This window comes from Camelus bactrianus, chromosome 24, assembly GCF_048773025.1.
Source record: "Camelus bactrianus isolate YW-2024 breed Bactrian camel chromosome 24, ASM4877302v1, whole genome shotgun sequence".
Lineage (NCBI taxonomy): Eukaryota > Metazoa > Chordata > Mammalia > Artiodactyla > Camelidae > Camelus > Camelus bactrianus.
This window is the reverse complement of record NC_133562.1, coordinates 7763793-7790533: the sequence shown is the minus strand read 5'-3', so window position 1 is coordinate 7790533 and position 26741 is coordinate 7763793. Positions and strand designations below refer to the sequence as shown.

The following is a 26741-nucleotide window of genomic DNA, read 5'->3' as shown; positions in this document are numbered from 1 at the left end:
AAAAAGCCTCTAAAGTCAGCACAAATAACCTCCATTAAGAGAACATTCATGGTAGCTTACACAATGCCAACAAGTAAGTTTAAGATGAAGCCAAATGACAGAGCTTCAAATCTCGACCTTCTGTCTTAAAGGGAATAGTGATAACTGGAAACGTTTTCGAAAACTTGTCCTCAGAAATTGTTCCTGGAAGTCGAGTTAAAATTACAGGATCAGACTAAGTTTTCAGCAGTGGTTAAAAATACAGTCTAAATAGATACACAGTACTGTATGTAGATTTGTGTGTATGTGTGTGTGTGAGACACGTCAGTATGCTTCTGCTAACTTCAATAGTTTTTTTAACACCTCAGATTTATTTGAAGTATGTATCTACAACTTACTGCAAAATAGCAGTAAGTACTACCAAATAATATCATATTGGAAATTGTTGAACTATTGTTATATGTGCTTTTATAGCATATAATTTTCTTTCAATATGATTATATAATCTTAGACTGCTAATGAGAAAAATTAATAATCCATTAAGAACCTTTTTTAAAAAATGGTAGTTGAGTATTGTCTGTTTAACAAGTTTTTTTCTTTAGTGTAAAATAGGAATTTATTTCAGAATGCACAAAAAAAGAAGAAAATGACTATTCAAATTAAAATGCTCTACCTTCTGAGCTCATCTTTAGAGTCTCTAAGATAAATTTACATTTAAATGAAACACACACAAAGGCAGCTGGACTATCTGTCATAACTATCCCACACACATTCATGTTTTCAGAGATTTAAATCTCTAATTCCTAGGAGAGAGAAAATTGTGACTACACAACTATTTTTAATCCGTCAGTTTTATTTATACATCATTGCAACAGGATTTATATGCTAATGCTTTAACTTAATATAAGAATTAAAAGTATCTCTCAGCAGTTATTCCAAAACAGAATTATACTAACAAAAGTCAATTCAAAACAGACTTCTCACGCACATACGTTTCTGGAAAACTAGTTTTTAAATAAGATAAAAACAAAAACTGTATCAACAACAATAAATGACTATGTAAATGTAACACGTTAGAATTCAGCAGACTAAATATGATCTCATTCTTTAATAAGCCCTAATATAGAGGAATAACAGTTTAAAGCTAAAATATTAAATTGTAAGTACTGAGTTCTAGTTATCCTGAAAGCCTTTTCTATTCTTATTTTCCCTCTCCTTAGCATGTAGCTTCCTTTCCCTGGCGGTCCACAAATCAGGTAGAAAATTTAATTCCATTCAATTCAAAAAAAATTTGTAAAAAGACAACATATTTATGATAAATATGACATTGATTAGTCTTATCTTTCTATTCCTGTACATAATAAGAAACAAGTCTCAAGGGCCAAGTTAGAGTGGGCAAAGTTTTCACTGATGAAAAACTGACAAGAAACCAGATTTGTAAAGAGTGAATTATATTTATAAGAATATGCTTTATGGTCTATGCTTTAAGTATTTATTTCTCAATATAATCTATATGCATTAATAAAGCAGGAAAGTATTATTCATATGACTGTAAATGTGCTTTAAACATAGACTGAAGGTCAAAACAAGCTTTCACTCATTTTCTGTCTAAATGGTGATTTCTCATACTTTATATTTACCACATAAAGAACATCTCAAAAGAGCTCATTTACTAAAATTAATTTCTGCTGTACATTTAAAAAAAAAGGATATGAGTTGACTACTTAATGTCCATGAAGTTCTACTAACAAACTTAAGGCTCATACTGGGATTCCCTTAACCTCACCAGCACTGTTTCAAATTTTACATTCAATGCCTCATGAACAAAGTTAAAAATGACTCTTAAAAAATGAAATGGACATTAAATTCCCATTAGATTTCAGTTCAACTGAATTCTTTTTATGATTTTGGTATTTGGCAACAAAATAACACCTTTCCCTTACATATTATGTTATATAAATCTTTCACTACATGAGTAATGATTCCAGGAATATAATGTAAATAAAAATTAGATCTGAATCTACAAAACCACAAGCCACATAACTGTGCCTTAACTAGACTGTAGGCTTCCCCAAGGTCAGGGATATTTCTTTATTTTCCTTTCTCTCGTTCCAAGGCACCATTCCAATTATAGGTACTTGATAACAACTTATTAAGTTGACTTTTATTGTTATTCCTGCCCAATGGAGAATTCTATTATCCCTACTGGATAAAACTTCTTGCTCTGTAGGAAAGCTATGAAAAGAAAAATCAATTTAAGGAAGTGACAAATGGATTTGATGCAGTAATTACTTTTTATCCAAATGAAAACTGAGAAGCAGTTTGATATTACAATTGCTGCTGCCAATTATTACTTCAAAGCCTTAAAAAAATCAGTACAGGTTAAACACAAACTCTACTCTAAGACAGAATTATGGTGTCTGTTTGCAATCCGTGAACTTTAGCTTCCCAAAGGTAAACACCATACAGATGTCTGGTAATCTCCTGTGTAACAGTATCTAAAGTAAGCCCATGCTATTTTGATTTTGGAAGTCTTATCAATTGAAAATCAAATGAGCAAAATGAATTGTAATATTTATACAATACAAAAGATTTCTCTCATTTTTCAAAACACCTTTTCCCAGACTATCAATTCCATGGTTCTATTCCACTATGCAGTATATTATCCAGGAAATATATGGCTTTCAATTATTTCTTATTAACTAGGATATGTGTTGGTAAATTTAAAGCTCATATTACTTCAATTATGTAAGTAAATTTGTAAATAAGTAAATATAATGATAAACTGAACATTCATGAAGAATTACAAAAGCATCATTATTTTGTAAAACTCAAAAAGAAGAGAAAATGTATCCCTTTTCATCTCTGCCACAGAATCGTCTAGGACTTATTTTTCCTTGTCAGCATCCTTTATTCAAAAGCTAATGCTACTGACTTAGCTTCCGAAGGGTCTGGGCCCCATCTTGGTATTTCCAGTAGAGGTGATAAGCTTACACTGTTCGATTTACCCTCCCTTCTCCCAGCTTCCTTGGAGTCAGTGGCTTAGATCTGAAAGAAGTTTGGCCCAAGTTAAGGATGGATTCTACAGCCACTGAAGAAAGCTAACAGGTACCTACAGAGGTCATTCATTCATTTGTTGACAAATATTTATTGAGGGGCAACTATGTACTTGTTCTAGGTGATACAGTAGTGAGCAAAAGAGACAAAGCATTTCCAGTCATGGAGATTTCATTCACGATTGGTTAGTAAATTCAAGACCTGACCTCCATGACACTGCTCATCAACCAAGATATAGCCTTGGTACAGTCTGTCTCCCCAAAATAGGTTACTAAATGATCCCTTGGTGGTCTGAAAGGGTTAATATGCCCCTTAGCATCTCTATACGCCACCTTGAGCAAGAGAAGCAATGTTTGCCTTAAGATACAACTCCTGATACCCAGATCTTACTTTCTAGTTGAGTCACAAGACACATACCCAAGAATGTGACATAGAAGAAGATCTTACTTTCTAGTTGAGTCACAAGACACATACCCAAGAATGTGACATAGAAGAAAGAACAAAGGTTTGGAATCAGCCATCCCTAGGTTCGAATTCTGACTTTTCCACTTACTACCTATAGACTCTTACAAAATTTAATTAAACTTTTAAAGTCATTTTTATAAAAATGACTTTATAAGGCTGCTGTGAAGATCAGAAATGATATGTGTATAATGCCTAAAGTAGCGCATTGATTTTTACTAATTCATTGGGTTAAATTATTAATTCCTGCTGAAATTAAGTTATTAAATAGTAAGAAAGGACCAGGCAGAGAAGTGTTTATGGGTCACAAAGACCTTTCTGGTTGTTTTTTATTAAAGGTTATGTACTGTGTCTATACACATTCTTTGACATACCCACACTTTCTCTGATATTCCAGATATGTAACTGTGGGACGCGTTACACTGTTCTGTCACACTTCCTATTCAGGAGCAGAAGTTGAGATAAGGCGTATCACTGACTCAGGAGTCTTTATGATGGCAAAAAACCTCAAACATTTAGAATATCTGAAATGCCATAACCCAGACACCACACTTCCAGACCCCAAAAGAGCCTTAGCTTTAGGGTTGGTTTTAGGTTTAGCTTGTACATTTAACACCTACCAATTTCAAACAATTTCTATCCATCTTTTGACCAAAAGACTATGAAAATATCACACCTAGTATTAGATTGTTCCATTTATATGAACAAGGGGGAGAAAGGTGATTTTTACCTGGTCTAACTTTTCTAGAAAAGGAAGAAGTTGGTAATATTAGTTGGCAGGTGACACATTTAATAATTGCTACTCTCTGATGAAGTCTGAGGCCTGTCATTCAGCAAGTCTGATGAAGAGAAAGCACTGACATTTCCTGGGGGTCTGTTTTGTACCAGGCACTGTGCTTCGTGCATTGATCCATTGATCCATTATCTCAGAAATATGACTGTTTTCAAATCCAAGTATGGAGATTCCTCAAAAAATTAAGAATAGAACTACCATATGACCCAGCAATTTCACTCCTGGAATTGAAGAAAAACGCCGAAGAAAACAAAATGCTAATTAGATAAGATCTATGCACCTCTATGTTCATTGCAGCATTATTTACAACAGCCAAGATATAGAAGCATTCTAAGTGCCCATCAATAGAAGAATGGATAAATATATAAGGTATGTATTATATATAATATCCCATCATATGTAATATTTCATTATATATAATGGAATATTACTCAGCCATAAAAATAATGAAACCCTGCCATTTGCAACATGAAAGTGAAATAAGTCAAACAGAGAAAGAAATACTGTATGATTTCACTTATATGTCGAATATAAAAAAAAACAAATGAGCGAACATAACAAAATATAAACAGATTCATAGATAACAGAGAACAAACAGGAGGTTGCCAAAGGAGGGTGCGGCAAGGAGAGGAATAAGTGAGGGATATTACAAGGTACAAACTTCCAGTTGCAAAATAAATGAATCACAGGTATGAAATGTACAGTGTGGGGAATATGGTCAATAATGATGTAATATCTTTGTATAGTGACAGACAGTAACTAGACTTTTCATGGTGATCATTTTGAAATGTATAGAAATATCAAATCACTATGTTCTGTAACAGGAACTAACATAGTGTTGTAGGTCAATTATACATCAAAAACAAGCCAACAAACAAACTCATAGAAAAAGAAGTCAGATTTATGGTTACCAGAGCCAGAGGGTGAGGGGAGGGGGAATTAGATGAAGGCAATCAAAAGGTGCATACTTCTAGTTATAAGATAAGTAAGTACTAGGGCTATAATGTACAACATGATAAATATAATTAACATTGGCTCTATGTTATATATGAATGTTGTTAAGAGAGTAAATCCTAAGAATTTTCATCACAAGGAAAATGTTTTTCCTATTTCTTTAATTTTATTTCTATATGAGATGATAGATGTTCACTAAACTCATTCTGTAATCATTTCATTATGTATGTAAGTCAAATCATTATGCTTTCCACCTTAAACTATACAGTGCTATATGTCAATTACAGCTCAGAAAAACTGGAATTAAAAAATGAACAGCATCTATTGTTGATTCTGATATAGCTGACCTGTAGTTTGGCAAACACTGTGTTAAATAATAAGTATGATTTGCAAGAATCTCTGGAGTAGTGTTATCCAATAGAACTTTCTGCAGTGGTGGAAATACTCTGTACCTGTACCCACTAGCCTCATGTAGCCATTAAGCTCTTGAAATGCAATTAGTGTGTCTGAAGAACTGAATTTTTTATTTTATTTAATTTTAATTAATTTTAATTTAAATAGCCACAGCCAGCTCTAGGGAATAGGAAGAGATTTCTGAGAGAAATGTGAGCCAAGCCATAGGCAGGAATGCATGTGAGAAAGGTAAGAGAGACAGCCAAAATAGAGCTTTTATATTAGATTATCATGAGGTCAGATTATGAAGAACCTTGAAGGGAACTGAGGAAATTGGATTTCATGGCATACACTGCCTGTTGCCTAATCAAGCCATTTCCTGATTTTCTTCAGTATTAACAACCCCAAAGTTCTATGTGCTCATCTCAGAGAGCGGACCTTTCCCCAGGCTCTGGGGTGAATCTTGATCATTCAACACCAGTCATGGTATTTCCATTTTCCTTGTCAGTGACTGGCTTACACGTGAGCATGTGGTAAATCCTGGTCAATGTGACTTGGGACATCTATGTATGATGGTAAACTCCTTAAAAATGGTTTAGCTTGAAGAAACAGAACATTTTTCTGACTCTCATCAAAGCTATGTGAGGCTTGGGTGTGCTGCTGACACCCTGAAATAATGAATGGACGAGGTGGAAGACAACCACCAACAAACTAAGGATGGTGGAGAATGACCAATAGAACTTGGGTCCTTGATGACATCATCAAGCACCTGAATTAACATGCAAGAATTGCCCTTCCCTCTTCCCTCCCCATATATTTTGGGGATATAATGAATTTGTTACTGCTTAACATCTTTAGTTTTTTGTTCTGTTCCATGAAACTTACAGAATTAGACTGGAATACTAATGTTTAGGGTGACACCCTCTGGGAAATGCTAAGGTAAACAATTGGAAGCCATTGAAGGCATTTGATCAAGGTCAAAACTGATATGAAACAATGTTCAAGGCATAAAAAATAGGTCAGACAAAAGGAAAGACAGAGTCAAGCAAACCAATTTAAAAGACCTGAGAGTCAAAGTTACCAAAAAATTTTAAAAATATTACCATTTGCAAAATCATTAAGTACTTGAAGCAAAATTGGGGAATGAGCTCATTTTGTAAGGGTAATAGTAATGTGTCTTTCCTAGTTTTTTATATTGTTCTCATATGTTACTATTTCTACTGAAAAATCTAAACAACTTAAAGGAAGTATAAGCTCCCTAAGTGTTTTGTATTTAATACAGTTTTGAAAATGGAAAAATTCTTGAAATATGATTTCTGTGTATCAGCTGCAATTAAAGGTATGAGAAGACACTGAGGAACAAGACGGTAAACCAGAAAGTATGCAGGAGTAGCTGGGTGACCTTGGGCAGTCAAGTAAAACCCTCCGGCTCTGTCTTCCTCTCAGGATTGATCTGCGCTCTAAAATCCAACAATTTCTGTTTTCAAATGGAAGAAAACCCTTTGGAATTAAAAATAAGAAGCCCTACAATTGATATCAAACTTTAGTTTTCCAAGCTCTGTTCTCTCCCTTGTGCTATGAGCTAAGGCTGAAAGGGAATAAAAGTCAATCTCCCCTCCAATTCCCTCAGCAAACCAGAAATCCTAGAAAAGAACTAAGATTTTCAGTGGACAAACTAGTTGTGGGAATTTTAATGTGGATTAAAGTTCTATATTAATATCAAGAAGGTGTCAAGTGTAGCTTACTATTGTTTTTAACTTGCATTTCCAAACAGCTGATGAGGCTAAGTAGTTTTCGTATTTATTGACCATTTGGACTTGTGTTTCTGTGAATGACCTAATCATATCATTTGTAAACTATTTTAAAGCTACATTTTAGAAAATATTTTTATTATCATTTTATGAAGAGTTCCTTATATACCAGAGATGGTAATCTTTTATCTGCATACACAGAGTTTTTTTTTTTCCAATCTATCATTTGTCTATGGTATTTTTTCTTTTTTGCTTTACAAAAACATTCTTAAAGTATGTAATTGGATCTGTCATTTAGTATACAGCTTCGGTTTCTGTTTAGTTAAAATAAATATGCTTCAGTAAAGTTAATGGTTGTTTAACTGTAGAATATGTACACCACAGGCTATTATGTAGTCATTTAAAGGAATAAATAAGAGCTATACCATTTGACTTAGAGGTATATCCCTTATGTTTTGTTAAGTTTTAAGTGAAAAAGAAATTATATATATGAAATATGATAGTATATATAAGATGCTGAAAATACACAATATTTATATAAGGTTCATGATCATGGAAAATGTTTTAACAAAACAAATAGCAGATTAGCCACATTGTTGGGGTGAAAAGGGAGGGTAAAGAGGGGATTTAGGCTTCCTGAATTTTTTAAAAGATGTGACTACAGTTTTTTTTTTAAAAAACATATGATTCCATTATGTAAAATTGTTTCTGCTGGTGAATATATATAAATATGCATAGAAATGCATGAAAGAATGGCAACCAAAATATTAATGGTGTTTAACTTAGGATGGTTAGATTTCAAGAATAAGAGAAGAGGAAGAAAAGAAACAAGAGGGAGAGAGAGAGAGGGAGAAAGAGAAGGGAAAAGAAGGAAAAAAAGAAAATGTGATTTAAAAAATCAAATAAATTTAAATTTGCCCTTTCCAAAAAACAGAACAGACTGGATGAGGGAGAGACAGAATCCTCAAGTGAAAAGGTTCCTCCCTCTTCTGACGTGGGTAAGGGCCATGGTAACAGTCTCTCAGTTCCCGAATACCCCAACAGAGATAAACACATAAACTTGCTGTAAGTAGTGTCGATTTAATCAGTTTAAAAATGCAGGGACTAAATGAGACATTGTACGATTACATCTTCTCATCGTGACCTCCACAGGCAGTGGTGACAACTTTAGGTGCACCTGCTCTATAAAAACTGAATTTACAGAATGATAAATGTGAGGAGTGGTTCTAAAACTTCTGTGTCCATAAAAGCCACCTGGGAAGATTGCTAAAATGCACATTCCAGGGTCCCACCTCAGAAACTCCAATTCAGCAGGTCAAGAGACCAATAATCCGCATTTAACAAGCACCCCAGGCGAATAAGGCAGGTGTTGACAGATCACACTGAAAAACAGTGAATTTAAGGATGTCTGATCTCTTTACAAACTGATTAACCAAAGAATTCGAGGAGTGTGGTACACTAGAGAGAACAAAGAATTCTGAAGTCAAGAGGTCTAGATTACCTCTCTGACCTAATCCCACCCCCCAACTTGCCTCCCCTCTTTAGCAGCAGTGGCCGCCTCGTTACCCCTCACCTGACCGCCAAGAATGCTCTTCCTCTGAACTTCCCGAGGTTCTGTCCCTAGCAGCCTCCAGGTCCTCACTTAGGTGTCACTTCTCAGGGACCCCCTGTAGAGAATCTCCACTCCCATCTCACTTTCGAGGTCCCCTTTCTGCTTCAGTTTCCTCTCGAGTACTCCTCCTTACCTAAAATACAACCTATTTTGCTCATTTCTTTTGCTTATTGTTTGGTCCCCATCAGGAAGGGATGTTTGTTAGTTTTCTTCACTGCAGCCCCTGAAGCACCTAGAATGGTGCCTAGGCTGAGTTCAAGGAGATCTCACTTGGCCGTTAAAACAAGTAAAGCTTGAGAGATTCTGTGATAGGAGTCAGATACAGGCAGGACGTGGAGAGCTTGTTAACACACAGATTCCTGGGCCCTGCCAGAAATTCCCGTTCGGGCTGCTGGGAGCGGGGCCTCAGACTCTGAATTTCTAACAGGCACCCACGTGCTACTGCTGCAGCTTGGTGAGCTGTCAAGTGTTTCTGCTTGTCTTTTACTGAAAGTCAACCTATTCAACTATATGAGAAGAGCTATGAGCTAAAAAGGGAAAGCTTTGTTATAATCATTTGTTGGAACAGAAAAATTGTTCCCCTAATCTCCATGGACCTAAACTATCTACCCAAATAAATAAAATCATTCTACAATAAGGATATTTTCACATAACGGTATACCATGGATATTAATGGCAACCTAATTTTTAGTAAAAACATAGTGTTTGTTTCTAATTTTTTTACTGTTGTAAATGTTTCAGGCGATATTTTAATTATATGCCTTTGGCCATTCATCTTTTCTTTCTAACAAATTCCTAGAAGGGAAATTTCTGAGTCAGAGTTTAAATCAGTGCTGTCCATAAGAACTTTCTCCAATTATGAAAATGTTCCATGTTGTCACAGTCCTATATAATAGCCACCAGCCACATGCAACTACTGAGTACTTAAAATGTGACTAGTGCAACTGAGAAACAGAATCTTTAGTTTTATATAATATTAGTTAATTTAAATTTAAATAACCACACGTTGCAAGGGACAGGGTAGATAAGAGACGTTTAAAATCTCAATACAGGATGCCAAATTGCTCTCCAGAAAAGTTGTAATAATTTGCCTTCATTTTACAGTGTATAACAATAACCATTTCTTTACCCCATTGCCAACACCAGATATTATTGATCTACTAAATCTTTATACTCTGAAAGTTGAAATATGTCTGTGGGGTTTTCATACACATTTCTTTACTAATAATGTTAAATAATATTGAAAGGGTCCTTTCTTCTGTCATCATACTCATTCAATTGCTAATATTTTCACCCATGTTAATTAATTGAGAAGTTGGAAATTATCTGGCTTTCAGATTTGTTTTGTTGGGTCCATATGTTTCTTTTAAAATTTATTGCCAATATGTAAATTCATCTGAAAATATGAATTTCCAGCTCCACTTGAAAAAATCAAATGATCTGGCAACAGTGACACACATTCCCACAGGACAAACATCAGTGGAGCTTTAGAAATCGTGCCACCTTCAGACTTTCTTGCCACCAGAACTCATCACCTGTATTAGGTGTCCTGTTCCACTCACTCACATTACCTGCTTGGCCCCTAAAGGCATCTGAGTTTACAATTCCTGCTCTGAATTAAATTTTGAGAGGTTAAAAGGCAAACAGCAGCTAATGAAAATAGCTAGCTTTTATTTCATACTCAACATGCAAAAGTGATGTTATGATATTTCTGGATTACAACTAATATTTAACTAGCAGAAGAACACTTTTTCTACTGGTTGTTGACATTTCCTTTTCCCTAGAGCAGTGGTTCAGCTTCAGAAGGGTTGTGAAAATGCAGAACAGTAGGTCCCACCCCTCCAGAATTTTGGCTGAGCACCAGGAATTTTCATCTAACTCCAAGCTCCAAGTGTAGCTCCACACTGAAATGAGGCTTTCTCAAAGATATGGACACTCCAGGAAGTGCAGTATTAATGTGTAATTCTGACAACGTAATATGTATCTGTACACCTTTTTTTTTCTAAAACATGTCCACATTTATTATTTCATTTTATCTTCACAACAATTCTGTGAAGAAGGCTGATCATTAGAGCAGTAATTTAATTCTTAATCCTATTTTTCAGAAAAAAAAAAGGCATAAGAGTTAAGAATCTCCCCTAAACACACAAGTAAAAAGAGGCAGAACAAGCAGGTTTCCTAACTCCTAACCTTGGTAATATAGGCAGACAGCAATCCAGCACACAACTGGAGCTTGCTTTTTATTTTTACCATAAAAATAGAACCATGCCCAGTAACAGAGAAGACCATCCAAGATATGGTTCATAGCAACAAACATTTATCCAGTGCTGATTATGTGTTAATCTATGTTAATCATGCCTACAGTCTCTACTGTTGGGGCTGTTGAAGACAGTCATAAGGCCTGGACATAAATTAAAAATAAAATCTGAAACCACAACCTTGAACAGATAGTGAATTCTCCATGCCATAGGACAAAAGCTAAGGCACTGAAGGGGTGGGTGGTAGGGGAAAATGCAGAGCTGGGGCAAAGAGTGGCGCCCCTGTGGGAGCTTCACATCTGGACTTGGAGGAGTTGCTATCACCAGTCAGTCAAGAATGGGAGGGAAGGAAGAGTACACAATAGGAAGCCCTCCTGGGGCTCAGCAGCACAAAGAGCTGCTGTTATCCACGTTGGGTGTGTGTTTGCCAGAAATATCAGGGCCGCTGGAACTCCAGAACTTACAAGGGCATGCTTTTGTGTAGTCTAAATTACCTTGACTATATAAGAACTCAAGTCAGAGGATATAACTTCATTATCTATTTGTAGCCAAAAGATAACATGATTAGGGATCATGAAACTTTCTCTCTCTGATACTCCCCCCAAGTTTTAAAAAGCATTCCTAGTAAAAATCCACCAAATTGGATCACAATAATGTTAATTATAAATCACCCCTTCAAGGGAAAAAAGAGAGGATTGCATTTTACTTAAATGGAATTAATATCGAATATGATTTATTAATTTTAACAACTATATTTTTAAGATTAAAAATAATAGTGATGAGTAAAAATTACCATTGACTGAGGATACAAGAAAACTACAATTAATCTGAAAGAACCTATTAAGGCATCTGTCCTTCTTCCTTATCTTATAGTCTAGTTCAAAATGACAGAGGTGATGAAATTACCACCACTCCATGCAGAAAACTGTAGCAGTACTGTTGAAAAAATTACCTCTCACTTTGCACAAGACCAAAGAAATTCAAATCAAAACAAAGGGATACAATTTTACACTGATCAAATTAGTCACAATAATATAAATGTTTAAAATAACAAGCACACACACAGATTGTTAATGAAATATAAATGTATATAATCCTTCTGGAAAGTAATTTGGAAAATATGAGAAATTGGAAAACTTCTTAATAAAAACAAGAGCTAACATTCACATGTATTTTCATGTATTACTACTTTTTATCTTAACCTTATAGAGAGCTATTACTAAACCCACTCTACAGATTAGAAAGCTCTGAGAAAATAAGTTACTTGCCTAATATTGTCAATAAGTGATGGAGCTATGTTTTTGGACACTGAACCTTTAATTTTAGAGCCCATCTATTTAGAACTACACTGTACTGCCTCTCTAGGGAAACAATACTAAGTTGTTTTTTTTTAAGAGAAGAATAAAAAAGTTACATTCATGAAAGTGGTCATTTTTTTTTAATACTGGAAACCCTAAAATAGAGGAAGCGCTAACTACATTATGATAAAATAAGCTAATTGCACATAATAGAAAGTAAATTATAGAAATTATTTATGAAAAATCAGAGTAAAAATGTACCTGCAATATAAGATATCTGTAAAAACACATAATCATGTGACAAGGTTGCAAAATAAGGTGGAAAAATAGGAACTATTCCATTTTAGAAGAACATGATTAGTACTTAATTTTCCTTTGCTTTTGTTAGTTTTGTCAATCAAGATTACTCTAAGCATCCTTACGAATCCATAGTTCTAGTTCATATTCTTATCATCCCAGTCAAACAATTCCCAAAACGTAACTATAATTTATTTATATTACCAACATTCGAACTAATTACATAGTATTCTTTACTTGTGACTCTGAAGCTTTAAAGTATGAGCTCTCCTTCCTAATATGAATGATTTTTTATAATTGCCATTTATGGTGTACTTTTGAAATCCCTTAATTGAGATCATATATAGTGACTAAAATCTGCTAATTCTTTTTACTTTCATAACTTTGCAATCACTCTTCAGCTCCCAGCATCATCCAGGAATCATTAGTTGCAGGTGTTTTAGAGATTAGACAAGTTCCCTACTAAGAACATGAGCTCTAAGTGAATACTTATAAAGTAGCTGAAATAGCTTAGCTATCGGGATTGTTCATATCCTAAATACTTTTGAGAATTACTAATTAAATTATGTCCAGCCCCTTTGAAGTAGGTCAATGAACTTTATTTCCATTTCACCAAAAAGAAAAGTAAGAGTTTGGTAAGAGTAATTTCCCTAAAAATGGCACCGTGAGCTGTGAAGAAAATTCACTCTCCTTAGCCATACAAGGTGATGCACAGAGGCCCATTCAGCCCAGGGTTTGGCCCTATCAGTAACATAAACAGACATTTTGTGGGAAAGTAAAGTAGCTGCTCTCGAGTGATATCAATCTCATAAGAGCAGGAATGTTGTTTAAACATCTCTTACTTCCTCTTTAAGAATCTACCATTTAGGAATTTTTTTTTTTTGGTCACTCCACTGTCTAATATTCAAAGATCCAACTGGTTTATCCCTAGCCAGTCTCAGAACACCTACAGAATGACCATTTTACCAAAAATCACAGAATTTTGGAGTTAGAAGGACGCTCAGAAGCCACATAGTTCAATTCCTTTATTTAACTGAGGAGGAAACAAAAGCATTTCTTAGAAAGTTACTTCGTTTATGGCAAATCCAGGCCTGGAACTAAGAGATGTGACCAGCTGTCTTAAACTTGGCCTTCATATTTCTCCCATACCATTGAAATTGTTATATAATTTCAAGTCAACGGGTGTATTCATATGTCTTTCCAATGTCTTCACATATGCCCTGCACTGGATGGAATAAACCATAGTTCTCATTCTCTACTTCATAAAGAGTTCCAAAGTAGAGGAAAAATCCAACAAAGTTTACAAAAATGAAGTGTAGAGAAACAGGTGACAGAGGGAAAGGAGAGATAACAGTTTAATAGTTCTGCTTTGCACTGAACACTTGTTCTAAGATTTTTAGCACTCTGGTAATTGTCTGTCTTAGGCCAAATAAAAAGGTCTAATATCAACATGAGTGGATATCAAATTAAGAGCCATCACCACAGATACACAGCTCAGTCTTTACTTACATTCAGTTCCTTTCACCCCTCTATTTCCACAATTCATTCCATTCTAATAGAAAGCTTACAGAAGGATACACAATAGAGGAGAGTGGTTGCCTCTAGGGAGAAGGACTAAGGGCATTGAGAGTATGAGGTCGGAGAGAGGGCTTACTTTTCACACTGCTGTTTGAAATTTTTACCCTATGCATATAACTTTCTAATATTCGTCAATGAAAACTCCCTTTAAACATATTGCCTACATGCGCTTAGTTCAATTACTATTTTCAGTAAAACAGTTAATTTTTTTTCTCTCTGTAAGTTTTCAGTATTGCAATTTGTAAAACCACGTAGAAATATTTCGAAAGAAAAAGAACCGGCACAGTCACAAAACTCTAAGAGAATTCCAAGATTTAAAGTTTAAAAAGTACAGAGGAAAGAGATTTTTAAGGAGGCATTTAATTTAAAAAAAGAAAGAAGAAAGAATGAAAAGAAAAATCCTTTTTCGGACAAGCTCTTCCCTATATTTAAATGGCTAGATTTTGAAATAAAATCTAACTGGGATTTCCCACCTCAAGGGCGAGGTGGAGGGGGGACTCTAAAGTGGTGAAAAGTAGAAATTAAAATGTGGTTTCTATCTTCTCTACAGAGGACAGAGGGCCGGGGCGGGGTGGGTAAGGACCTTGTAACAGTCACGCTCCCGGAGGAAAGGAGCAGGACCGAGGAGTTTCTCCGGGATCCGTCCGCCTCCGCTGGAGGCAGCAGCTGTCCCCACGCAGATGGACCGTGTTCTGCACCCGACATGGGCTCGGTTTCGCTGAGAAGCCCCACGAACCGCATCCAAACAGATCGTTTCTTTTCACGGAGCTCGGAGGAGGGACTGAGGGAATCGAACAGCTTGAACAAACCGTCGCCGCATCACCCTCCCCGACCAGGGCATGCTCTGCACCTCGCTGTCTACTTGTGTCAGGTCAGCTGTCAACACAACCCTTTGTGTGTCTTTCAGCACAAGAGTGGTCCTCGGCCACTCACAGAAGAATGGGACTGAGGGCCGGAAGACACGCGCGCGCGCTCGTGACCAAGTGACATTTGGTGTGGAGAAAAGCAGCCCAGGGACCCTGAGCAAATGCCCAGCCACCGCTGGACGCTCTCAACTTTCCCCAGCTCAGCTCTCTCCATCCTCCGCCGTCAGCTCCGCGCCTCCCTCCCCGCCGTCCCCTCGCCCGGGCGACCCCCTCAGCGGCCCTCAGGCTCGGGGAGACGGTCCCGCGCGCTCCCCGCCGCGCCGCAGCCTCCCTCAGCCCCGCTCGCTCGGACTCCCTCGCTCGCGCCACAAAGGCGGCGCCAAGAGCCGGGGTGACAGGCCTTTGGCCTCCGGGCGCCGACCGCACGGAATGGGTCCCCTCAGGGGGCTGAGGCGAGAGTTCGGATCCGAGGCTGGCACACGAGCCCGCCCTCGCCACACAAACGCACCGGCGCTCACACCCCCGCTCCGCCTTCGGATCCCTCCAGAAAAAGTAAGCCGCTGCGCCTCCCCGCGCGGGCAGGGTGTCCACAGCCCGCCAAAGGGCAGCTCCTGCCGGGCAGAGGCGTGCGCTCGCGCCCGGCTGGCGACCTCTCACCTCCCCGCCTCCCGCGCCCGGAGTCCCCGCAGCCGCTCACCTGGCCCTGGCAGGGCGCGAGGGCAGAGGACCAGGGGGTGGCCCTCGCCTCGGCCGGGGCTCGTCTCCCCACCCCCAGGCCGGTCTCAGCGCCGCGCTCCGCTCGCTCCGCCGCCCTCCTCCGAGGTGCTAGCGCCGCCGGTGGCTGGCGTCTCTCTGGCAGGCGCGGTCGCCGCGCGCTCAGTTCCCCGGGGCGGAGCGAGGCGGCGGTGGCCGCGGCCGGAGGCGGATTCCTCAGGTGCTGCCCCTCCCGCTTCCCCAGAACCTCCGCGGCGGGGACCCTCGCGCCCCCTCCCCCCGCCCCGCCTCTCGGCCTCCCGCCGCCTCGGCGCCCGCGAGGGCCCTTCAGGGCTCCCTGGCCCTCCCGGGGTGGGGTGGGCGCGCGGTTCCCTGCCCACCGTCCGAGGACGCCCCCACCCAGTGTGAAGCCCGCAGCCCAGCGTGCTCACGCCTCCATTTCCAAACTGCCCGGCACCCGTGATGTGTGTGGCCACTGCGGAGCGTGGAGGGCGGGGGTGTGAGGGGCTCCTCTGGGAAGCAGCACTGCCCTCAGGACGGCTGACGCGCGCAGCCAAGAGGAAAAATGGTTTTCTCGCCGATTCTGCCTTCATTCACAGAGTGCTCTCGCCTTGCTGCACGAGTGCTTTCTCTGCCCGCTGGACGGCGGCGAAAGGGCCCTAAGTGTGAACTTGGGTCTGGGCAATGGTGGGTCAAAAACCCTTGGCCTTTTGCATGAAGGATGTTGGAGGTGGGTAGGGCAGGGGCAGGACGCCGGCAAAGCCAAACCTAGCCGGGAGCTCCGGGTTAGAGCCGCCCTGGGCACCTCCGGGCCGAGCACGCCCTCCGGCCCGCGGACCCCGGCCGGGCGCTGGGGGAGGCTGCCTGAGCGCAATGGCTCGTCCCGAGCCTCCCGGACGGAGAGGGCTCCTTGGACCCCAGGGCAGCCACTAACCGCAGGCCTTGGGCCTTGACGGGCGCGGCAGGGGCAAACTCTCTCGGGAGATGCTGAGGCCCGATGGTGACAAATGTGGCTCCAGTTTTCACAGCTGGCGGGTTTTGTTATTAGAGATATAGCTCCATTATTTTTTAACTGTCGTCGCTGCCAGACAAGGCGACTAGCTAGACTCCTTCAGTGAATTGCCTGCACTCTGCAAGCAGCAGCTCCATGCTGGATGTGGTGGGAGAATCTGGGTAAAGAAGAGCTGATCCACTTGAAGTGTCTTTGGGGCCACGATACCCCCGGGTAGGTAGCATGTCCGTGGGAGTGGGGACGTCACCGTGGTGCCCAGCCCGGGGCAGGGTGGTTATCAGTCCATTGTTACGGTATCACTGTCAATTATAGTTTAAAGACAGCTTCAATTAAACTAGATCTCATAGGATCTCTAAGTCAGTACATTTTGTTTGCTGGTCTTGCCTGCCTTTTTTTTTTTTTAATCGAAATGCATTTTTTTGTTTGTTTGTTTCCTTTTTGGGCGATTCAGAGGGAACTGACTGGAAGTCTGGAATCACCAGTTGTGACTAGTGAAAAGTAAGCGATTCGTTTGTGATTTGGCTTGTCTTCCCTCCCTTCTCCACTGGGAACACATGGTCGACTGCCATTTTTTTTAAAAAAAATCGTTTGTGGGGATAAGGGGCAGAAATGCCTTTTGCTTTGTTTTACAATTGAATTCCTATTGTCCAGTCTTTTAAAACGCATAGGAGCACTTTTATGTGCCATGAGGGCAGGAACCCTGGCTTTCTCAATCACCGCTGTATTCCCACAGTTCTGAGTCTTGCACACAATACGGGCTTAGTGAATGAGATCAATGTGGTTTTTAAATAACTACAACACAGAAAGGTGCAGCTGATTAGCAGTATAGCTCAGCGTATCAAAAAAGAATCGACTGTCAGCAGACTCAACTTGAGAACTGGCCATACATGTGGAAAAGACAGTAAGAAACCTGAGATTTCAAGTTCACCTGAGTGAATACAAACTAAGCTCACAAGAGGTTAAAGCAGGTGATAATGTTTTGAAAAAGCCAGTCTGTAGAGTTGGGAAGGGGAACACCTTCCATTTCAAAGATAAGGAAACTGGGAACAATGAGCAGCCTTGAGGTAAAACCGCAGTACACTTTTCTCTTAGTTTAGTTCAAGGACCATTTGTTGACTGCCAAACACACTAGACTCTGGAGATGTGAAGGCAAATTTGGCAAAGTTGCTTAAGGACTTTAGACTAAATTACAGAACTCTGGTATTCAGTCTTCATTCATTCAACAAATATTTATAGAACACCTACTGTGAGCCAGATGGCGAAGTGGGAACTGATAATTCATCAGTAAACAAAACAAGTCCCTAACAAGTTTAAAAGTTAGTGATGGTAATCTACCTTTATTCTGGTAGTTTGAAAACATTTCAGTGTCTCCTTTATTTGTATATATATCTTGTCTCCTTTGGGGGTTTATGTATCCCTCGTCAGTAGACTTCAGTGATTATAAAATATGACAGGGTTAAGAGTGAACCCTTTGGAGCTAGGCCCTAGAGTTTTGGATCCTGGCTCCAAAACTTACATTATGTAACCTTGACCAAGTTACTGACTCCATCTCAGTGTCTCCATTTGTAGAATAACATCATGATAGCACATACCTCGGGGAGTAGCTGTGCGCACTGAGACAATGCTTAGTGCCTAGCACACTAGAAAACGTTAACTGCTATCGTCTGCGAATCCCTCCTCTCTTCTCCAGAACAATGATTCCTAAATGCTTCTCCATAGATATACTGCATTAGAACCAAGTTCAGTGAAAAATGTAAGATGCATAGCAGTCAGGGTCCCTATGAATGATGGGATCCTTCTGAGTGGTTATTGGGAAGATCTTCTGTCTTGGCTGTGGAGGAAGTTCTTTGATTACATCTTGGTTCTGCTCTCAAGAATGAATACCCTTCTGCATTAATTTCTGTGGCCACACTCAGGGAGGTTCTTCCTTGGTCATTATCCTCCATGGCCAGATCTGAAGTGGCCATTGGGAAGTAAGCCCTTCTTGGAGACTTTTTTTTGGAGTTTTCATAGCCCACTTTCTGCTGGTACAAGTTTGGGGTTCTGAGAATTCTTTTACAGTTAAAGGTTTTCTGAGGCTGAGTTTGTGGCTGATTTGGCTGTGCAATTCCCTCATACAGTTAGTAAACTTCACATTTATTTGTTTCCATTGAGTTCTTTGTGCCAATAATCACACCTTAAGTTCTTCCCTAGCCATAGTTTCAAATACTTGATTTCTTTGCTTCCTTACTCTGTTCCTCACTTCTCTCAATTTAAGATTTGAGACTTAGTGACCCAGCATCCTGTCACCATTATAAGCATTATCTCCTGTGAGGAAAGGGGTAGGACTTTCCACTCAAAGACAACTCAGTGGTTTCACTGCTAAAAACCAACTTCCAACTTTCCACCATCATCCTCAGAGGGTAAGACCCACTATGGCGAACTGAACAATGGCCTCTCTAATTCCAAGTGGGATGCCAGTTACTGATGCTAAATGATCTAGATCTCCAGTTATAAATATGAGCAGATAAAAATATCAATAATCATAAAGAGAGGATCCACCATTTAGAAGAAGAGGACCAAATTAAAGCAGCTACCTCTCACTAAAATGGAATTAATGCAGGAAAAGGAGAAAATTCTTTTTAAATCTTCTTCATGTTCTTACTGAAATTTAAATATTGACAAGGGCAGGTCATTGGGAAAATGGAGCATCTGAAAACCAGAATGTCCTTGGAAATTAAAAAAATAGATGAATATTTAAGTTGAAAACATTATACAAGAAGTTAAGAGATAAATAGATACTGCTGAAAACTGAATTAGTGAATTATAAGATCGTATTAAAGAGTCCTTCAAGAGCAAAGAGCAAAAAGATAAAGAAATAGAAATTGTCCCCAGACCTACTGGAGCCTGAGGATTGATAATGTTAACCCCCGTGACCCTACCCTGTTACCTCATCATTAACCAATCAGAATTGTTCATGAGCTGATCACACACCCTACAATTCCGCACCCCCACCCCCACTTCACCTTGCCTTTAAAAATGCTTCCCCAGTAAAACATAGGCAAAACATTCTCTGACATAAATTATAGCAATGTGTTCTTAGGTCAGTCTCCTAAGACAAAATAAATAAAAGTAAAAATAAGCAAGCGGGACCTAATCAAACTTAAAAGCTTTTGCACAGCAAAGGAAACCATAAACAAAATGAAAAGACAGCCTATGGAATGGGAGAAAGTATTTGCAAATGATGCAACTGACAAAGGCTTCATTTCCAAAATATACAAACAGCTCAAGCAGTTCAATATCAAAAAAAAAAAAAAAAAACCAAACAACCCAATCCAAAAATGGGCAGAAGACCTAAACAAATATTTCTCCAAAGAACACATGCAGATGGCCAATGGGCACATGAGAAGATTTTCAACATTGCCAATTATCAGAGAAATGCAAATCAAAACTACAATGAGGTATCACCTCACATCAGTCAGAATGGCAGTTGTTAAAAAGTCTATGAATAATAAATGCTGGAGAGGATATGGGAAAAAGGAAGCCCTCCTACACTGTTGGTGGAAATGTAAATTGGTGCAGCCATTGTGGAGAACAGTATAGAGGTTCGTTCAAAAACTAAAAATAGAGTTATTATAGGATCCAGCAATCCCACTCCTTGACAAATATCTGGAGAAAACTCTAATTTGAAAAGATACATGCACCCCAGTCTTCATAGCAGTGTTATTTACAATATGCAAAACATGGAAGCAACATAAGTGTCCATCAACAGATGAATAAAGATTACACACACACACACACACACACACACACACACACACACTGAAATATTACTCAACCATAAAAAAGAACAAAATAATGCCATTTGCAGCAATATGGATGGACCTAGAGGTTACCATACTAAGTGAAATAAGTCAGAGACAGACAAATATCATATGCTATGTGGAATCTAAAAAATGATAAAAATTAACTCATTTATAAAACAGAAAAAAAAAGAAATTGTGGGGAAAACAATTTAAAGAATATTAAAAATAGATCCAAGAGATCTAATATTTAGATGTTGGAAATTTTAGAAGCAAAATGGAGTAAGTGTTATATATAACAGTATTTATTTTGTAGTATACAAATACAAGTAGGTATACTACAAAACTTCATTGAAAGAAATTAAAGACCTAATAAATAGAAACAAATTTTGTTTGTTGGAGATGAAGGCTTAATATCATTATGGTGGCACTACTCCCCGAATTGATCTATAGATTCAATACAATCCCTATCAAAATTCCAAAATTGCTTTTTTCTTTTTTTCAGAAATTAACAAGCTGACCCTATAATTCAGATGGAAATGCAAGGGACTCAGATAGCCAAAACAAATCATTTAAAAAAAAATTCAGATGACTACACTTCCCAATTTCAAACCTTATTACAAAGCTACAGTAATCAAGATAGTGTGGTACTGGTATAAGGATAGATATATAGATCAAAGGAATAGAATTAAGAGTCCAGAAATAAGTGCATGCATCTAGGGTCAATTGATTTTCAACAAGGGTGTCAAAATAATACAATATGGAAAGAACAGTCTCTTCAACAAACGATACTGGGACAACTGGATATCCACATGCAAAAGAATGAATTTGGATATCTGCCTGACAGCACATACAAAAATTAACTTAAAACAGATCTTAGATCTAAATGTAAGAGCTGTAACAATAAAACTCTTTTCATAAAGTTCTTTGACATTGGGTTAGACAATAGTTACTTAACATGACACCAAAAGAACAAGCAACAAAGGAAAAACTAGATGTACTGATTCATAAAATTAAAAGCTTTCCTATGTGCATCAAAGGACAGTATCAAGAAAATGAAAAGATAACCCACAGGAGAAAATATTTTGCAAATCATATATCTGAGAAGGGCCTATTATCTAGAATATGTAAAGAAGTCTTACAATTCAACAAAAAATAATCCAAATGAAAAACTGACAAAGGATTTGAATGGACATTTCTCCAAAGAAGATATACAAATGGCCAATAATCACGTAAAAAGGTCCACAACATAATTAGCCACTAGGGAAATACAAATCAAAACCACAATGATATACCACTTTACACTCAAGGATGGCTATTTTTTTTTAAAGTAACAGGAGACATACAATGGAATATTATTCAGCTTTAAAAAGGAAGAAGATTCCAACACATGCAACAATGTGGCTGAATCTTGAAGAAATTATGTTAATTGTAATAAACCAGTCACAAAAGGACAAATACCGTATGATTCCACTTACATGGGATATACCCAGTAGTCAAACTCCTAGAGGCAGAAAGCGGAATGAACAGTGGGGTTGGGGATGGCGAGCATAGAGTGGGCAGGGGAGATGAGGAGTTATTGTTTAATGGGTACAGTCAGGGTTAGGGTTAAGGTTAAAGTTTCAGTTTGGGAAGATGAAAAAAGTTCTGGAGATGGATGGCAGTGATGGCTGCACAACAATATGGATATACTTAATGCCACTAAACTGTTCCCTTAAAAACAATCAAAATGGTAAATATTATGTTACGTATAGTTTATGTAATAATAAATAAGATAATAAAAAAGAGACTAAATTTTTTTAAGCTATAATAACAAATGTTAGCAAAGATGTGGAAAATAAATAAAAAGAAACTGCGACTTTAAAACAATTTAAAAACTAGAAACAAGCAAAACAAAAAACAAAAATTAAACTTAAAAAATAAATTTAAATAAATAAATAAATAGAAAAGAGGATTTGGATAATGCAGGAAAATACTTATATAGTACATAGAGATAAAACCATAGCATATGCATTCTTTTCTAAAGTCTAAGTGTATACGAATACTAAAATATTCTAAGCCACAAATCTTACCAAATTCTAAAGAATGGAAATCTAGGGCCTGGGTCATAATTTTTGACACTAAAATTGGAAAGCTATAAATTAATTATAAAGAAATAACTAAGATAAATCTACTTGATTATTAAGAAATCTTTCTAAATAGAAATTAATCTGTAATTACAGATTCGTTTAAAATTATAAACAGTGAGAACACACATTAAAAACCTAGGGGTTCATGACATTAGATTTGACAATAATTTCTTAGATATGATACCCAAAATATAAGCAACAAAAGTAAAAATAGAAAAAAATGGACTACATCAAAATTTAAAACTTCTGTGCATCAAAGGACACAATCAACAGAGTGAAAAGGCAACCTACAAAATGAAGGAAAATATTTGCAAATCATATATCTGATAAGGGTTGATATGCAGAATATATAAAGCACTAATACAACTTAACAACAACAAACCCAGCCCAATCAAAAAATGGACAAAGGACTTGAATAGATATTTCTCCAAAGACATACAAGTGTCTAATAAGCACATGGAAAGATGATCAACATCAACCAATCATCAGAGAAGCACAATCAAAAGCACAAAGAGATAACCATCTCACACTCATTTATGATGGCTACTAGCAACAACAACAATAAAAAATAGAAAATAACAAGTTTGGCAAGGATGTGGAGAAATTGGAACCCTACTGCACTGTTGTTGTGAATATAAAATTGTGAAGCCACTATGGAAAACAGGATAGCATTCTCAAAAAATTAAAAATAGAATTAACATAGGATCCAACAAGTCTACTTCTGGGTATATATCCAAAAGAATTGAAAGCAGAGTCATTTGTCCACCCAGCATTTATAGCAGCATTATTCACAATAGTCAAAAAGTGGAAGTAATCCAAGTGTCCATCAACAAATGAATGAATAAACAAAATGTGGTACATACATACAACAGACTATTATTCAGCCTTGAAGAGGAAGGAAATTCTGACACATGACACAACATAGATGAACCTTGAGAGCATTATGCGAACTGGCTTTTAAACTCTTTAGGTTATCTTATCCTCCTTACATGCTTGCATCTATTTGTAGATACTTTCGATAGATCATGATGTCTGTGATTTCTCTGAGACCATATTGTACTAGTTGTTGGAATTTTTTATCTGTTTCCTTCAATAAGTTTTCTGAGAAGTTGGGTTTTTCTTCCTACCTTTTTGTTTATGTTTCTTTCCTCCTTTTCATTTATTTCTTTATTACTTTCCAGTTTTTTTACACACACATATGTTCCATGTTGATGTTTTCTTGTTGTCATTACTTATCTTTGTTTGAAGTTACCTTTGCTGAAGAATAGCATGGGATGGAGAAATTAGGAAAAGTAAAAAAAAACTAATAAAAAGATAAAAGTAATTTGGGTAGTCCCAGCTGTGTTTGCATTTTTTTTTATCATTAATGCACTCTCACAAAGTTTGATATATTCTTTCCTGTAGGCATGTTTCCTTTCAGTTTTTGACATTCAAAAAGATAGTATTATGCACAGCATAGCTTCTAAGTCACAAGCTCTTTTCCCTGTGATCTAGCAGTAGTCAGTTCCTCCCTTCCTTTCATCTTACTTCTAGCCAATCTCCCTTGGCTTAGAGGCGAGGTTGTTAATGATAAAAAATAACATACTTACATTACTTCTTCCCTTAGATGTTCTGTGATATGTAATTTGGTTTCTATAGGGACATTCCCAGCTTTTACGGAGTCCAAACCATGCTCTGTTAAAAGCATCTTGAACAAACACATTTCATAACTTGTAGTTCGGGAATGAGACTGTAATAGTTTATGTGTCAACCTGGCTAGGCTAGAGTACCCAGTTATTTAATCAAACAGTGTTCTGAGTTTGCTGTAAAGGTGTTTTGCAGGTGCAGTTAACATATAATCAGTTTACTTTAAGTAAAGATTACCCTCGTTAATATGGGTGGGCCTCATCCAATCAGTTGAAAGCTTTAAGAGCAAAACAGGTTTCTCTAAGGAAGAAATCCTACCCCAAGATGGCAGCATTAGCTCCTCCCTGAGAATTTTCAGCTTGCTGATCTACCCTACAGATTTCAGACTTGCTGGTTCCCATATTCACATAAGCTAATTTCTTGAAATATGTATGTGTGTTTAAAGTACCTTTTCTAATTTTGTATCCTGTCTTTTCATTCTCTTTATGTCTTTTATGTCTTTTGATGACTGGAAGTTCTTAATTCAAAACTGTTGTGTTTGTCAGTTATTTACCTTTCATAGTTTATAGTTTTTGTTTAAATCTTTCTCTATTCCAAAGTCTTAAAGAATTTCCTCTACATTTTATAAAAAAGTAAAGTTTTTACTTTCACATATAACTTCTTACTTACACGAAATTAAATTCTTTAAAAATACAATATGAAGTAGGACACCAACTTTATTTTTTCCAAATAGATAACCAATAATCTCAGTGCCATTTATTGAACAGTGTTTTTTTCCTCCACTGATTAGAATTCACCTCTGTCAGTCATCACATTTCCATGTTTGCAACAATTTTTTTCCTGGGTTCTCTACTATTCTGTCATTTTTAACCTAAAATTCTACCATTGACTTCCTATATGCTCATACATGATTTAAATCCTTTAGCTGTGTCTTGTATTATCAATTAACAAAGACATGGCATCCTTATAACTGTCATATCCAATAATCTTTTCTTAGTTTCCATTTGTTTTAACTTCAAGGCAGTATTTAACACATTTCACTATTTCTTCCCTCTTAACACTGTCTCCTACTTTGGTTTTTATTGATCTGAACTTTCCTGGTTATCTTTTTACTCTTCCTTATCTGGCTTTTTGATAACTCCTCTGAAATTCATCTCTCTCTACATTTGTTTCTTTGACAATTTCATCCACGTTCACATCTTCAATTTTCACTTCTTTTCTAACTCATCTGCTCTCTTCAGAGGGAGGTCCACATCTCTAACTGATGGTTAGATGAGTCCACATGTTTGCTCCTTTTTTAAACTCAACATAGGACCTTGAACTTAAGATATTAAAAGCTGACTTTATCCCACTTCTGAAGACTGATTCTTGATTATATATTTTTTTTCCTGGCTTTACTATCTTCCTGGCCAAATCAAGTTCAAAAGTCAGAGGTATGAGTTAGCTTCTTTACCTTTGATTCATTACCACCTTCTACCAGTGGGCAATATTACAGATTCTTTCTCAACCGTGTTTGTCCCAAGAAATCTTCACTTTTCATTTTTGACTTTCTCCCTCTAGTTCAGAACTGTGAGGGGATCCCCAAGATGAGCCAGATGCCCAGTGAGATGAATATCATTCAGTATGGAGGTCATCAGACCTGCTTTGGTAATTAAAAGTACAGAAACTAACCAAAAGCTAATGTTCTACCCTGATGGGATTTTAAGAAATTCTTTTCTGTTTTACTATTAAATAAAGTTATGAATCAGTCTATTTCTCTCCATCCTTCTGTACCCATCCCAGTCTAGATGTCAGCAGCATCCTTCTTCTGGACCATTTCATTAGATGCTTGGCTAGCTTTGCATCCACTCAGACCTGCCTATAATCTGGTCCTCCCCGCAGTAACCAGAGTGGTCTTTAAAAATAAAAACCTAATCATATACCTCCCCTGTTTAAATATATATATATATATATATGTATATATATATATATATACATATATATATATGTCAATTTTTATAGAGTGTTCATGTTATGCTGGGCACTCTTCTAAGCTCTTTACATGTTTAACTAATTTAATTTGTATAACTTCATGTGGTGAGTACTATTATTATCCCCATTTCATGTAAAAGGAAACTGAGGAACACATAGGCTAAGTGATTTTTTCCTGGTCCCACTGTCAATATGTGGTACATCCAATA

General features: G+C 37.6%; 2 protein-coding genes across 16 annotated transcripts in view; one reads left to right on the top strand and one right to left on the bottom strand.

Moving 5' to 3' along the window:
• GREB1L (GREB1 like retinoic acid receptor coactivator) overlaps nt 1-16146 on the bottom strand; it is a 213023-nt gene extending 196877 nt beyond the window's left edge. For 6 of the 15 annotated variants that reach the window (XM_074352547.1, XM_074352556.1, XM_074352550.1 and 3 more), the window contains exon 1: nt 15996-16139. The gene's annotated coding sequence lies outside the window, so the exon portion shown is untranslated. Of the gene's footprint in view, nt 1-15995 lie in introns of all 15 variants that reach the window. The other 9 variants (XM_074352538.1, XM_074352548.1, XM_074352553.1 and 6 more) reach the window with 5 other exon arrangements.
• LOC105071392 (uncharacterized) overlaps nt 14717-26741 on the top strand; it is a 62509-nt gene continuing 50484 nt past the window's right edge. Inside the window, exon 1 of the mRNA XM_074352561.1 lies at nt 14717-15850. Within this exon, the coding sequence (XP_074208662.1) occupies nt 15272-15850 (579 nt within the window). The 5' untranslated portion in view covers nt 14717-15271. The remainder of the gene's footprint in view (nt 15851-26741) is intronic.